Raw genomic sequence first — 15,223 nt, 5'->3', positions numbered from 1 at the left:
TTTTTTCACCCCTGTACTTTTATGTTCTTTCTTTCCTTGTAGAATTAACACTGTATTTTCAAAAGATTTTCAATTATCTCCTAGAGTAATGTGTACAGGCAATAAATCCAAAGTTATTTACCTATACAAGTGACTTGTTTGCTGTTACTTCTTCATGAGCTTGGTAGATCCAAGAAGTAGGACTTTTAAAATACCTACAGGCTCCTGTAACAAAGGAAGATCTGAAACACAAAGTATAAATACAGGCAACTTAAAACAGTTCATGTAGATTGTTTCTCTTCTCACTTGATGCCTTTTATAAAGTAATGAGCAAAGTTAGTTCTCTAGAGACCCAAGATTGTGTGTTTATTCATTTAATACAGATTTATTCTGTACTCTGCCCTGATCATTTTATAGCCTCAATATTTCTGGAACCATTCTGTCAGTGCAGGTGTACTTCATCTTTATTTTGCCTTACTGCCTTCTAATTCATCTCCCATCTTTTATTACAGTGCCCCTCAAATTCATCCCTCTCCACAGCATTTAGAGTGATCTGTCTCAAATGTAAATATGACTATGAACCACCGTTGAAAATATATTTGTGTCCAGGTATCTTAAAATCACATATAAAGCTTTCATAGTCTTGACTTCCTCTTAGATCCCTGTATTTTAGACAAATATTTACCCTGTTGTGTGCTTCTCTCCCTTTTAGACAAATATTTACCCTGTTGTGTGCTTCTCTCCCTTGTCTTACTACAGCCTTGCATATTCTTCCCGTTTTCCTCCCTCTAACCCCTTTGAATCTGGCTGACCTCAACTGTTTTCATTTTCAGTTCAGGCATTATCTCCAGAAAAAGCATTCCTGACACCTTTTATCTACATGCTTCTTTAAACCCGGGTGCCTAGCACTTACGGGGAACTCTATAAATAATTACTGAGTAAAATAAAGAGTGTAGACACAGAAATGACTTAAGGGATTGCCCCATACAGGGGCACCTGGTTGGCTCAGTCGGTTGAGTGTCCAACTCTTGATTTCGGCTCCGGTCATGACCTCAGAGTTGTGAGATCGAGCCCCGCGTGGGGTTCAGTGCTGGGCTTGGAGCCCCGTCAAGATTCCCTCTCTCTCTATCTGCTCCTCCCCCTCTCCAAAAAAAGAGAGAGAGAGAGATTGTCCCATACAGTCCAGGAGCAAAAGAAAGAGATATATAAAGAAGTAATTTACAGTTCAGGTGGTGAAGATACACTAGAAAAATCGGTAAATTAGTAAGGTAGCCCTGAAGAAAGAGGCACCTATTCATCTGGGGAAGAGGAGCCATAATCAAGGATGGCTTTACATAGCAGTCTGTGTCTTAAAAGATGTGAAGAAATTTATCAAGTAGTAGAGGAAAACATTTCAGGCATGTTTACACTCATCAGGGACACACACCCATAGGAAGGTTGTACACTAATAAAGGCATAAAAAATACTAATAATTTTGGAAACCATGAATAATGTTGTAGTTGACGCTTTGGGTGTTAAGAGGTGCTGTTACAAGGTAAAGAACAGTCTGTTGTGATTTTATATGTTTCTGCTGCATAATATAATTTTGTTTCTGATTGTTTTGTTCATTGATGTTAGGTGGATGAACTTGTGAATGAATCTTTGAGATGTTTGTATGTCTTTAACCTGGTGACATTTAGTATTTCCCAAATGGTTTGTTGAAGTTTCCTATAATTAAAAGTATTTCTGAAAGTAAATATTCAGCTAAAGATTAAGTTTAATTTAAACTATCAATAGATAAAATGTTATTTTCTATTTTTAAGAAGGTTATAGCTTTTATCTAACCATTCTAAGTAGTCCATTTTAACTAAATATATAGATTGGCCAGCAGAACTAGACTTAGAAAGGACATCAGAGTAAGAGCAAAAAAGACTTGATGAAAGTTAAAATAACCACCTAAAGGTATGTAAAAAGTTAAATTTAAATTTCCGATTTTATATTCTTTTTCCTGCTTTAATAATGTAACATAGTTCAAATGAAATGATCTTTTGAATGGACATATTGAAGTCCTTAGATTATAATTTAATATTTAGTTTTTATAAAATTTTACAAGTTACAAAACTTATAATATTGTTAGAATTTATAGTAACTTATAGCTAAACTTCATCCTTGGAATTGAGATAAAAAAAAAATTCCTAAATATTGTTTGCTTCTTCACATTTTTGTAACTTTTTATGTGATAAAGAAGGTAACATCAAATATTGAATCATATGTTTAAGCAGTTGAAATTATGAGTAGTACAATAATGATGACTACTGACTTAGATTCGTGTAGAAGGAGTAATTATTCTCAGTGGTTCAAAATGTGCAGTTCTCTATTGCCAGTCACTGATGCCAAGATAAAAGATTTATTTTGCCTTGTGATCTCTGTGTAGTTGACTTCAGAGAGTGGGGTCATAAAATCAGCACAATTGCCTATTGTAGAATCACACCTTCCAGGGTGGGACCTTTGTAGTTGGGTAATAAACAATAACTTTTTCAGTTATTTCATTTCAGCATACGAAATCAGTAAGTATTATTAACATTTTTCTCATCCACTCTCAGTGGACATTATATTAGAGCTGTATATAAGCAGATAATTATAGTGATGTATAACACTATCATAGTACATAATTTGAATTAAGATTTCGGAATTTTCTTTCTGATTGATGTTAATTGATCTTGGCTCCTAATAATTGAAAATTTGCCTATTCTCTAGTTATTAATCTTTAAAGAAAATCCTCAAATGCACTGTAGGGGCTCACTATTCTTAAATATGAAAATTATAATTTATATATATATATTTATATATTTATATATACTTAAGAATATATATATATTTATATATATATATAAAGTATGGTGAGATAAAATGCTTTTAAGTTTGCAACATTAAAAAATAATCTAATTCATTTTTTGGTAGATGTAACATGTAATGAATTATTTCAAAAAAACTGACAAAGTTAAGTTTATGGATTTATGTTTTTCTTCTGTCTTAAGCTAGGGCGAGTTATTTGTCCCTTCTTTGTTACAACATAGTGACTTGGGAGCAGCTTAACATAGATTAAGAAATTTAACAGTTAAATTTTAATTATTTTCTAATTTTTCTTTGTCCATACTTGATTACTTAAGGATAAAGGTATTTCACAAACATGTATCCTGGCAGAAAAGACATGTGAAAATCAAACCCAGCAAATTAACGTTCCACTTTTGCATCTGCAAAAAAAGTCTCGAGAACCAGAAATGAATAAGAAATGTGATAGAAAGGATAATATATCTGTATATTCAGAACATCCTTCTGTGCAAAAGCGTGAGGAAATCTCGATCAAACAAGGCAAATTAGTGTGGAAAAATAATCTAAAACACATCACCAGTGAGTTAAAGCGGACGTTTGGTGCAACTTGTGAAAAACACAAAATTGCTCCTTATCCTAAGGAAGAGTCACTACGTGGTAACTTTAAAGAAGGAGCAAACTTAATGGAAATACCTTCTAACTTGACAAATGATAGACTTGATTGTGAGAAAAAGGACATATTTGTAGTGCCTGTCCCTCTAAGTAGTTCAGGCATTTCCTGAACAAAAAAAGTCTAGTCTCACATATGCTTGCCAGGCATCTTCTGATTTTTCTTTAAGTGAAAATAAATCAGACTGTGAAAATGATAACAAACCAGACACTGAGCATGTTTTTAACAAAAATAAGAGTTTTAAAAGTGATACAGAAACTAAAAAAGTAAGGAACCCACTCGCTACGTTTGAAGTGAAAGAAGACCAAGAGTTTGACGTGCAAATGGCAAAAAATATGAACGAAAATAGCACTAATTCTAAATTAGACATTGGACGTATACCTCAGTCTAGTGATTCAGAATGCCGTTTCGACAAAAGGTTTTCCCGCTCCAGTGAGATGAGACAAATGGCTCAAATAAAAAGGCACCATAGTTCTGCCGTTACATTTACAAGAAAACAAAAGTCTTGTTCCAGAAGCCATTCTGTGCAGTTAATAACAGTACTAATAACTATAGAAGTATGGAACCCGAATTAGAAAATGTGAGTTCTTCTCCACCATGTAGTTACAGAACATCAGAAGTATGTCTAAAAGAAGAATTACAGCAAGATGTTCAAAAGTTTAAGAACGAGATAGGCATGTTACAGATAGACATCCTGGATGAGGAAAAAAAAAGTTCAACTTCAAAAAGAGGTAGAGGTTCAATTTGCTGCTGCTCTTTTGTTTTTCCTCTTTATCAATTATCTGAGTCATTCTGATTCTCCACTTAGGAAAAAAGTTCGTGTATAACATGGGGTTGTCTAAATACGTAATTGTGTTCGGAAATAGATTATTTCTGCTATCTAAATGATAGGAGTGCAGGAAAACATTCTTAAGATTTGTTTTCCTTTAGTTTCTCTGTAAGTCTCCCAAGTGGCATATGACCTGGGAAACTAATTTAGCTACGCACCATGTGACCTCATGAACCAGAGTAACCGTAAAGAAAATTCCTTAAAAAATGCAATTATCGGGGCACCTGGGGTGGCTCAGTCGCTAAGCATCTGCCTTCGGCTCCAGTCATGATCCTGGGGTCCTAAGATCGAGCCCTGCATCGGGCTCCCTGCTCAGCGGGAAGCCTGCTTCTCCCTCTCCCACTCCCCCTGCTGGTGTTCCCTCTCTCGCTGTGTCTTTCTCTGTCAAATAAATAAATAAAATCTTAAAAAAAAAAAACTTAAAAAAATGCAATTATCTTGGCACATCTGGGTGGCACAGTTGAGCATCCGACTCTTGGTTTTGGCTTGGGTTGTGATCTCAGGTTCATGAGAGTGAGCCCCGCCTTGGGCTCTGTGCTCAGCGTGGAGTGTGCTTTAGTTTCTCTCTCCTTCTCCCTCTGCCCTTCCTGCTCATGCTCTCTCTCTAAAATAAATAAATCTTTAAAAAAGATATATAATAATCTCTAGTGTTTTGGGTTTTTTTTAACATTTATGTATTTATTTGAGAGAGAGCACATGTGTGTGCACAAGCATGAGCCGGGGGAGAGGCAGAGGGAGAGAGAAAGGGAGAAGCAGACTCTCTGCTGAGCAGGGAGCCTGACATGGGGCTCCATCCCAGGCCCCTGGGATCATGACCTTAGCTGAAGGCAGACGCTTAACGCTGAGCCATCCAGGTGCCCCATCTCTAGGGTTTTTATTTTTATTTATTGGCTTAAATATAAATTGCATTTCCATAAACAATAAAATGGGAAAGAAGCAATGACTAAGAGAAAGGATATAAACAAGTATTTCAGCTAAACCTATTTGTTTGTTTCAGTATGTGCAATCTTTTCTGCTTTGTACTCACTCTTGGAACTTAGAATTCCAACAGGACCACTTTGAGATATTTTTAATAACAAATATTTGTATTATCACTTTTTTCCTCCACATGTTTTTTAAACAGACTCTTTTATTAAGATTTATTTATTTATTTAGAGAGCATGAGCAAGGGGAGGGGCAAAGGGAGAGAGAGAGAGATTGGGAGAGAGAGAGAGAGACGGAGAGAAGTAGACTCCCCACTGAGCATGGAGCCTGATGTGGGGCTCAATCCCACAATCCTGAGATCATGAGCTGAGTCAAAATCAAGAGTCAGAGGCCCAACTGACTGAGCCACCCAGGCGCCCCCCCTCCACTTTTTTTTTTTTGGTCACCATTCTCACATGTTTCTGTTGAGTCAAACGTTCATATTATGTTTAGTAAAATATGGTACATTTTGACATGTATGATTTTTATAATGTAGGTAGCATAAACCTTCAGAAACCCTCAGTATTTAACTCGAAGGGAGAAAACTGACTTTTGAGGTGAATTGAGTTTTAAAAATAGACAAAAATCTAGAGATATCCTCCTTCAAAAGAAAAAGTAGCTAAGCACCTTGTCCCCAATTAAGATATTAAATTACTGTGCCAGTGTCATACTTTTAATGTATCTGATTAATTTAATGAATTTGTTTGGTAACTTAGCTGATTCAGCATTAAAGAATTACATCATGTCTTTTGGTGCCATAAGATGCTAGGTAGTGCCACTTTAGGAACTTTGGACAAATCATTTAACCTTTTTTGGTTCTACTCCCATTGATCAGTGGAAAATGGAATTAAAGTTGATAATTACTTTTATACCCTCTAGCTATAAAAGTTTATGATAGCCATGAATGTGGAATTTGGGGAGCATTACTCATTTCCCAAAATTCTACACTAATATCAGTTTCACTCTGTTCTTTTTGTGTTGTGGTGAACTTTGGTTCATATATTTTAATGAACACTGCCACTTTTTTGATAACCCTAGGATCCAAATGAAAAAAGAATTGTAAAAGGCAATTGGCGAAAAAATAGCTCAGTGCAGAAAGAGGAAAACTCTTTGCTCCTGGAGCTCCACAATGTCACATCCTTTAAATCTGGCTGTTTTTGCAAAATCCAGGTGGTAACGACAGACGAGGACAAATTTTGTGTCTTTGTCTTTTTATTTCTTTGTATCTGCTGGTCAGATGGGGTGGGGTGGGAATGTTAGGTAGCAAAGCGTGGATATGAATACAAAATTAAGAAAGCCCTTTTTCAAATTTTGGAAAATTCTGCTGTTTTAATTAATTAATTATTTTTTAAAGATTTTATTTATTTGTCAGAGAGAGCGAGAGAGAGAGAGAGAGCACAAGCAGGAGGAGCGGCAGGCAGAGGGAGAAGCAGGCTTCCCGCTGAGCAAGGAGCCTGATGCGGGGCTCGATCCCAGGACCCTGGATGAGACCCGAGCCGAAGGCAGACGCTTAACCAACTGAGTCACCCACGCGTCCCAATTCTGCTGTTTGTATTCAAACGGAAATGAAGCAGAACTTATAAAAATTGCAATTATTTATAATGATAAAGTTAAACACAAAATATTTTTATCGATTAAAATTACAACAAACTAAGAGTGAAATGATAAAATTAATGAAAAAAGTTCTGGGATGACTGGGTGGCTCAGTCCTTAAGAGTCTGCCTTCGGCTCAGGTCTGATCCCAGGGTCCTGGGATCGGGTCCCGCATCAGGCTCCCTGCTCAGCGGGGAGCCTGCTTCTCCCTCTGTCTGTACCTCCCTCCCCCTGCTTGTGCTCTCTCTCTGATAAATAAATAAATAAAACCTTTAAGAAATTTATAATGAAAAAAAGTTCTTTTTAATGAATAATGTAGTAACAATTATCCTTAGTATCACATTTCCATTAAAGATTAATGAAGAAAAGAAGAGACACCAAAGTAATGAGACGGCAGTATTAGAAAACACATATGCTGTCGCTGCTGCTGCTGCTGGACTCATTCAACAAAGAGAGAGTGGAAAAACTGAAAACCACCTCTTTCCTGTTGGGAAAAAGGAAGATTCTGATGGGTAAGCCTATGGCCATATTGAAATAGTAGGTAATTATTATTTGCCTATAAAACCAGTTCTAGTTGGAGCTAACATTCATGATTAACAAGTTTTATATTTTTAGTAAGGCTAGTCCATCCTGGGTGCGAATCAGAAAAATGCAAATAACGAGATACCATTTTTTGCAGTCCTAGTGATAAATATTTTATTAAAAAAATAATAACCAAAGGTAGCAAATGGGAGGAAAAAGGCATTCCTGTACACTGTGGTTAGATGCACGTGGTAACTCCTTTCTGAAGGGTGAGTTAGTGTGTTTCAAAAACTTTAAATATGCTGTCCCTGTTTTAAGTTTATTTTTTAATTTTTTTTAAAGATTTTATTTATTTATTCGACAGAGAGAGACACAGCGAGAGAGGGAACACGAGCAGGGGGAGTGGGAGAGGGAGAAGCAGGCTTCCCGCCGAGCAGGGAGCCCAAAGTGGGGCTCGATCCCGGCACCCAGGGATCATGACCTGAGCCGAAGGAAGACGCTTAATGACAGAGTCACACAGGCGCCCCATATGCTGTCCCTTTATTCCAATGCTTCATTGCCAGGACTAGATCCTATAGGAAAACATGACTTGCGTAAACACACACACACGCACGAACACATTCTAAGGACATTTATTGTGCATTATTATATATATAAAATATGACAGATATGGTAAGGATATTTATTATAGCATTCTCATATCAAAAAGTTGGAGATAGTCTAAATAGCCTTCAGTAAGGAAATAAGTTGTCACCCCTATGAGACAATGTAACATGCGGCCATTTGAAAAAATGAGTTTAGGTCTACAGTGTACTGATTGTTTAACAAAGTATATTTAAGGTGTTCGGTTTGATGTCATGTCTTATGCAAATTTTAGAATGCTTTTAATATTTGCTGAGTTGCAAAAGGAAGTTACCTGCTACACTGGCACTCTATCTTATTACCAACAAAATTGCTAGCTATTAGGTTTTTGGTTTTGGTTCCGTTGAGCTTGAGTGTTCAAATGTTGGACCCTCAAATTGATCTGAATATTACCAAGAGATTTCGTATGTCAGCTTGTCCCATATTGTATATAAACATTTGATTTGATGATCCTTGTGCTATAAACCAAGATGTTCCTAATGCAGTGAATCTTCTTTTGAAGGGACCTTGCATGCATGCTATTAACCTTCCTTTTTAAAGCGAGTATATTTTTATATGCACCACACCAAATTTTTCAACAGTGACTTCATATTATATAATTTACGAAAATTCATTTTACAAAATAGGAATATTTTCTGCATTCCAAACCCCTTATACTTCTCTTATAGAATTTTATTTTTTTAAATTTTTTAAATTTAATTTTTTTTAAAGATTTTATTTATTTATTTGACAGAGAGAGAGAGACAGCGAGAGAGGGAACACAAGCAGGGGGAGTGGGAGAGGGAGAAGCAGGCTTCCCACCAAGCAGGGAGCCCGATGTGGGGCTCGATCCCAGAACCCTGAGACCATGACCTGAGCTGAAGGCAGATGCTTAAAAACTGAGCTACCCAGGCGCCCCTCTTATAGAATTTTAATATGACTAATTATTTCGGATATATCCTGGAGTTAGATGATTTTTATCAAGCATGAAATATTGCTGTTGAAACTTAATAGTTTATCTATGGTCTTTCTAAGCATGAGAAAAAGTGATAATCAGGTTATATAATATTATATATATATTATATATCCAGAAAATTTTTAAGGACTCTTTTGGTTTTATTGTTTTGTGAATTATTTAATGCCTTGGTCTGCCTTTTTTTTTTTTTTTTTTTTAAGATTTTATTTATATTAGAGAGAGAGAGTGCGTGGTGGGGGAGAGGGACAAGCGGACTTGGCACTGGGAGCAGAGCCCCATGCGGGGCTCGATCCCACAACCCTGAGATTATGACCTGAGCCAAAATCAAGAGGTTTAACCAACTGAGCCACCCAGGTGCCCCCTTGGTCTGGCATTTTTAAAAAAAAACATTTAGTGATACATGTATGTAATTTGAAAAACTATATTACAAAATATATTACAGAAATACTACATCATCCTTGTGTAAGGATTGAACTAAACAAGAAAATTAAATCATCTATGATCATTCCTCTTAGCTATGAAATCCTTAAAAGAACCATGTACACTCACTGATCCTGATTTACCTCCCATTCATTCTTGAATTCTCTCTAGTAATTTTCACTCCCACTACCCCGGATTTGATTTTTCAAAGGTTACCACTGATTTTCACTTTAATGAATCTAAACATAATTTCTTAGATCTCATTTTATTTGACCTATCAGCAATATTTGACCCAATGGAGAACTCTCTTCAAAATTCTGTCTTCATTTAGCTTTCAGGGTATCACTCACTCACCTGGTTTTCTCCCTGCCTTTCTAGTCTGTACATCTCAGCCTGATTTGATTCTTTCTCCTCATCCCCCACCTCTTACTTACACATTGACATCTTCCAGGAATCAGTCCTTGATTTTCTTTCTCTTGACTTTTACTATCTTGTATATTCTAAGGATCTTCAGGTTTATATCTCCAGCCCAAATCTCTCTGCATAATTCCAGACCTACATATCAAACTGCCTATTTGATAGCTCTTTGGGATAGCTATTGAGTATTATGATCTTAACATGTCCAAAATCGAACTATTGATATTCTTTCTTATACCTGCCCTTCTTGTCTTTCCTAATGGAGTTAATGACAGTTCTTCCGGTTGCTCTGCCAGAAAACTTGGTATCATCTTTGACTCATGTCTTTTTCTTTTTCATACATGTCACATCTAAACTGTCAACAGATCTTGTCAGGTCTTCCTTCAAAATATATCCAAGAGCCAAACACATCTTCCATGACCAAGCCACTATCATCTGTTGTGTGTATAAGTGTAATAATTAACTAATTGGTCTTCTTGTTTGTTCTTTTGTCTTTTCTCTGTTTCCATTAATTCTAAACACAGTGGATCTATTAAAACGTAAGTCAGATTACGTCTTCCTCTGCTCAAAACCTAATTGCCTCCTATTTCACTCAGAGTACATGCCAAAGTTTTCTAACACCTACAAGGCCTTGTATGATCTGTTCATCTTGGTCTCTCCCTATCCCTTACTGCCTCACTCCTATTTTCTGTCCCTTTCACACTGTCCAGCCACACTGAATTTCTCACTTTTTTTTTCCCCCTCACTATAAACACTTCGAGCATCCCTCTGTACTTGCTGTTGACTCTATCTGGAGTGCTTTTCCCTCCAATACCCTCCTGTCTTGCTAGCTCCTTGCTCCTTCCTTTTTTTCCCCCCTTCAATTTTTTGCTTAAAAGTTACTTTCTTAGCAAGGCCTTTCTTGGTTATCCTGATTACCTCTTTCCCTACAGCACATCAAAATTTGATTTCTCTGCTTTAGTTTTTCTCCTCTGGTACTATCTTGCCTGTGTAGTTTATTGTTATTGTGTTTACTTCACTCATGAGTAGGATTTTTATCTGTTCATCGCCATGTCCTCAGTGCCTAGAAAACGTTCTAGCATATATAGTTCTATTCAACAAATGTTTATTGAGTGAATGGAGTTTAACCTGCATGTATTGTTTTTTAACATCATACTAACTCTCGCTTAAACAAAAAGAAAGTTTGATATGGGTCCATTCTGACAATTTAATCTGTCAGTTGTATGCATTTTTTTTATTTTGGGGGGGCCCAATATTGTGGTTACTTGCTATTTATTGGTTTTACTGGTATTTATGTTAGTTTTAATTATGGTAAAATGGATCAGAGGAATAGCAAACTTCATTTATATTTTATTAAGGAAAATGAAATATGGTGGTAAATTATAGGACTTTAAAAATTCTTGCCAAAGGATTATGAGCCCTCAGTATCTGAAATAGAAAGATGAAGTTGGAATTTATTGCCCACTGGTAAGATAGACCTATGCTGGTCACTTACAGTCTTTTCTGACAGAGCAGTCTGCTATTCTTATACAGGGTTTTGGGAAGAGTAGAGTTGAAGGTTTGGGGGACTTTCAGAGAATTAAGTGGTTTGTCATCATCTGAAACACCATGGTAATTTGGGTGAGACTCTTGTTGATTGGTTGGCACACGAGGAACGTGTATGTAATGGTTTTGTCTCCTATTGGCTTTCTTTTAGAAGGGAGGAGCTGACACTGCTTGGTGGGTGAGTGAGGCCAGTGGGCATTGATCAGTCGCACACATTTAAAACTGGTTGTGGTGGCTTCTTGTTCCCATGGCTTCATATTTGGGTCCCCCCTCCCCAAGTTTGAGATGCCTTTAACATCTATAGATGTTTTCTATTTAAAAGTTGCTTCTATCAATTGTGTTCAAAATGAAAGCTATTTCATATTCTGTATAGATTTATTTTTGAGATTTGGGTTAAGAAGAATTGTTTAATAATTGCCTTCAGGAAGATCCTTCTTTTTTGGATGTTAAATTTTAACTAGAAGAGTTATCTGTGTAACAGTTTTAAAACAATAATTGCTGGCTCTGTTTTTGTTTTCAGTGCTCTTAGGGGTTCATGTTCAATTCCTAAATTAATAATCTCCTGTGGGAAATTTCAGTCTTTTGTAAATTTATGTAACTATAGGCTGCTCATATTCTCTTGCATATATTTAGTCCATGAAAAAGTAATTATAATTTTCTGTTGGTAAATCTAGCTTTTTATATTAGGATTAAATACTAGGCTAAAAGTATGCAAAAGTTACCAAATCATTTTCTTTAAAAAAATTAATTTTTATTTTATTTATTTGTAAGAGAGAGATAGAGAAAGAGAGCGAGAATGAGCGCATGAGCAGGACGGAGGGGCAGAGGGAGAGGTAGAAGCTCAGTGGGGAGCCTGAGGCAGGGCTAGATCCCAGGACCTGGAGATTATGACCTGAGCCGAACGCAGACACTTAACCGACTGAGCCACCCAGGCACCCCCAAATCATTTTATTTTCAAACAAAATTAACCAGGTTATTGCTATTTTTGAGTGATATATATAGTGACATATGAGTATTTTTGAATTTTCTGCAGATTTATTGAGGTATAATTGACAGATAACTGTGTAAGTCTAAGGTATACCTATATTAATTTAATACACTTTTATATAGTAAAATGGTAATAGTGTTAATAACTCCATCATCTCACATAATTATCATTTCTTTTTTAGCAACTCTCTTAGCGACTTTCAAATATATAATACAGTATTGTTAACTGTAATCACCATTCTGTACATTAGACCCTCAGAACTTGCTACTCTTGTAACAGGAAGTTTGTATCCTTTGGCCAATATCTACCCATTTCCCACAGCCTCCTAACCCTGGCAAGCACCAGGATGTAAATTTGTTGTTGTTTTTTTTTTTAAGTTTCTACATGTAAGTCAGATCATACTGTATTTGTCTTTTTGTGTATCTTATTTCATTTAGCATAATTCCCTCCAGGTTCATTTATGTTGTTGCAAATGGCAAGGTTTCCCTCTTTTTTGTGGCTAAAATATTCCATTGTAAATATATACCACATTTTTTAAACCCATGGATCCATTGATGGACACTTAGGTTGCTTCCCTGTTTGGCTATTGTAAATAATGCTGCAGTAAACAGGGGTGCAGATACCTGTTTGAAATGATTTCATTTCCATCAGAAATGTTCCCAGAAATGGGATTACTGCATCATATGATAGTTCTATTTTTAGTTTTTTGAGGAACCTCCACAGTGTTTTGCATAGTGGCTGTACCAATTTACAGTCCCATAACAACAGTGTGCAAGGATTCCCTTTTCTGTACATTTTTGCCAGTGCTATCTCTTGTCTTTTTGATGAAAGCCATTTAACAGGTGTGAGGTGATAGATATATCATTGTGGCTTTGATATGCGTTTCCCTGTTGAATAGTGTTGTTGAGCCCCTTTTTTGGTACCGTTGGCCATTGGAGTATCTTCTGAGGAAAGCTGTCTATTAAGGTGCTTTGCTGAGTTCTTATTTGAATTATTTGTTTTTTTGCTGTTGAATTGTATGAATTCCTTACATATTTTAGATATTAACCTTTTTTCAGATATGTGGTTTGCAGATATTTTCTTCCATTCTGTAGGTTGCCTTTTCATTATGTTACTTGTTTATTTTTGTTTTTTAGATTTTATTTAAATTCGAGTTAGTTAACTTATATTGTATTATTAGTTTCAGGGCTGGACTTTAATGATTCATCACTTGCATGTAATACCCAATGCTCATCACAAGTGCCCTCCCTGATGCCCATCACCCAGTTACAGCATCTTCCCACCCACTTCCCTTCCAGCAGCCCTCAGTTTGTTTCCTGTAGTTAAGAGTCTCTTCTGGTTTGCCTCCCTCTCTGTTTTTATCTTATTTTTCCCTTCCTTCACCTATACTTGTTGTAAATGGAACTAGAGTGTTGCTTGTTTCTTTTGCTGTGGAGAAACATTGTTCCATTGTTTTTGCTTTTGTTGCTTGTACTTTGGATGTCGTATCCAAAATCATTGCCAAGATCAATGTCAGGGAGTGTTTTCCCTGTTTTCTTGTAGGAGTTTTATGGCTTAAGGTTGTCCATTTAAGTCTTTAATCCAGTTTGGGTTAATTTTTGTGAGTGATGTAAGTTAGGGGTCCAGTTTCATTCTTTTGCATGTGAATATCCAGTTTTCTCAGCATCATTTATTGAAGAGATTATCTTTTCTTCTTTAAGTGTTCTTGACTATATGCATGGGTTTATTTTTGGGTTCTTGATTCTGTTTCATTGGTCTTTGTGTTTGTTTTGATGCAAGTTCCATATACTGTTTTGGTGACTATAGCTTTGTAACAGTTTGAAAACAGGAAGTGTGTTGCTTCCACCTTTGTTGTTCTTTCTCAGGACTGCTTTGGCGGTTTGGGGTCTTTTCTGTTCCATACAAATTTAAGGATTGTTTTTCCTATTTCTGTGAGAAATATCACTGGAATTTTGGCAGAGATTGCATTGAATCTGTAGATGGCTTTGAATAATGTGGATATATAATATTAATTTTTCAAATCCATAAACTAACATATCTTCCTATTTGTGTCTCTGCTCTTTCTTTTATCAAAGTCTTGTAGTTTTTAGTGTACATATCTTTCACCTCCTTGATTGGATAATTTGAAAGTTTTAAAATTTGAAAATTTTAAATTCACAGATTTTTTTTTTGATCCATTTTAGTGTCAGTGATTTCTATTGTTTTTTTGCATTTCATTCACTCTATTATTCAGCTCCAGAATTTTTGTTTAATTCTTTTTTACTATTTCCAGCTCTTTTTCAAAAAAAGATTTTATTTATTTATTTGAGAGAGAGAGAAAGAGAGCAAGTCAGGGGAGGGACAGAGAGAGGGTGAGAGAATCTCAAGCAGACCCAGGGCTCGATCCCACAATCCTGAGATCATGACCTGAGCCGAAATCAAGAGTCAGACACTTAACTGACTGAGCCACCCAGGTGCCCTTCCAATGCTTTATTAAACTTCTCGTTTTATTCATATAGTGTTTTTCTCATTTTATTGAATTGGCTTTTTTTTAAAGATTTTATTTATTTATTTTAGAGAGAGCATGTGTGTGAGTGGGGGGAATAGCAGAGGGAGAGGGACAAGCAGACTCTGCCCTGAGCGTAAGCAGGATGCATAGCTGGATCTCATGACCCTGAGATCCTGACCTGAGACAGAATCAAGAGTCAGACGCTTAACTGACTGAGCCACCCAGGCACCCCTGAATTGGCTTTTTGTGTTTTCTTGTAGCTCATTAAGTTTCCTTAAAACTGCTCTTTTGAATTCTTTTTTGGATAAATTACAGATCTCCATGTGTTTGAGATCAATTATTGGACGATTTGGTGTCATATATCCTTGACTTTTTATATTCTTTGAAGTTTGGCATTGCTG

At 36.2% G+C, this 15,223-nt stretch overlaps 2 protein-coding genes across 2 annotated transcripts in view; one reads left to right on the top strand and one right to left on the bottom strand.

Moving 5' to 3' along the window:
* Positions 1-15,223, bottom strand: part of LOC135364298 (ankyrin repeat domain-containing protein 26-like) — a 362,531-nt gene that overhangs the window by 131,535 nt on the left and 215,773 nt on the right.
* The window catches only part of LOC123842471 (ankyrin repeat domain-containing protein 26-like), a 126,902-nt gene that overhangs the window by 44,771 nt on the left and 66,908 nt on the right, over positions 1-15,223 (top strand). The window contains 2 exon segments of the mRNA XM_064593500.1: positions 1,838-1,920; positions 7,200-7,357. Of these exon segments, the coding sequence (XP_064449570.1) occupies positions 1,838-1,920; positions 7,200-7,357 (241 nt within the window).

This window comes from Mirounga angustirostris, unplaced genomic scaffold (genome assembly GCF_029215605.1).
Source record: "Mirounga angustirostris isolate CCGP_5_RB_7025 unplaced genomic scaffold, mMirAng1.0.hap1 SCAF_5, whole genome shotgun sequence".
NCBI classification, from domain to species: domain Eukaryota; kingdom Metazoa; phylum Chordata; class Mammalia; order Carnivora; family Phocidae; genus Mirounga; species Mirounga angustirostris.
The sequence above is the reverse complement of the archived record's forward strand: the minus strand, read 5'-3'. Positions and strand labels throughout refer to the sequence as shown.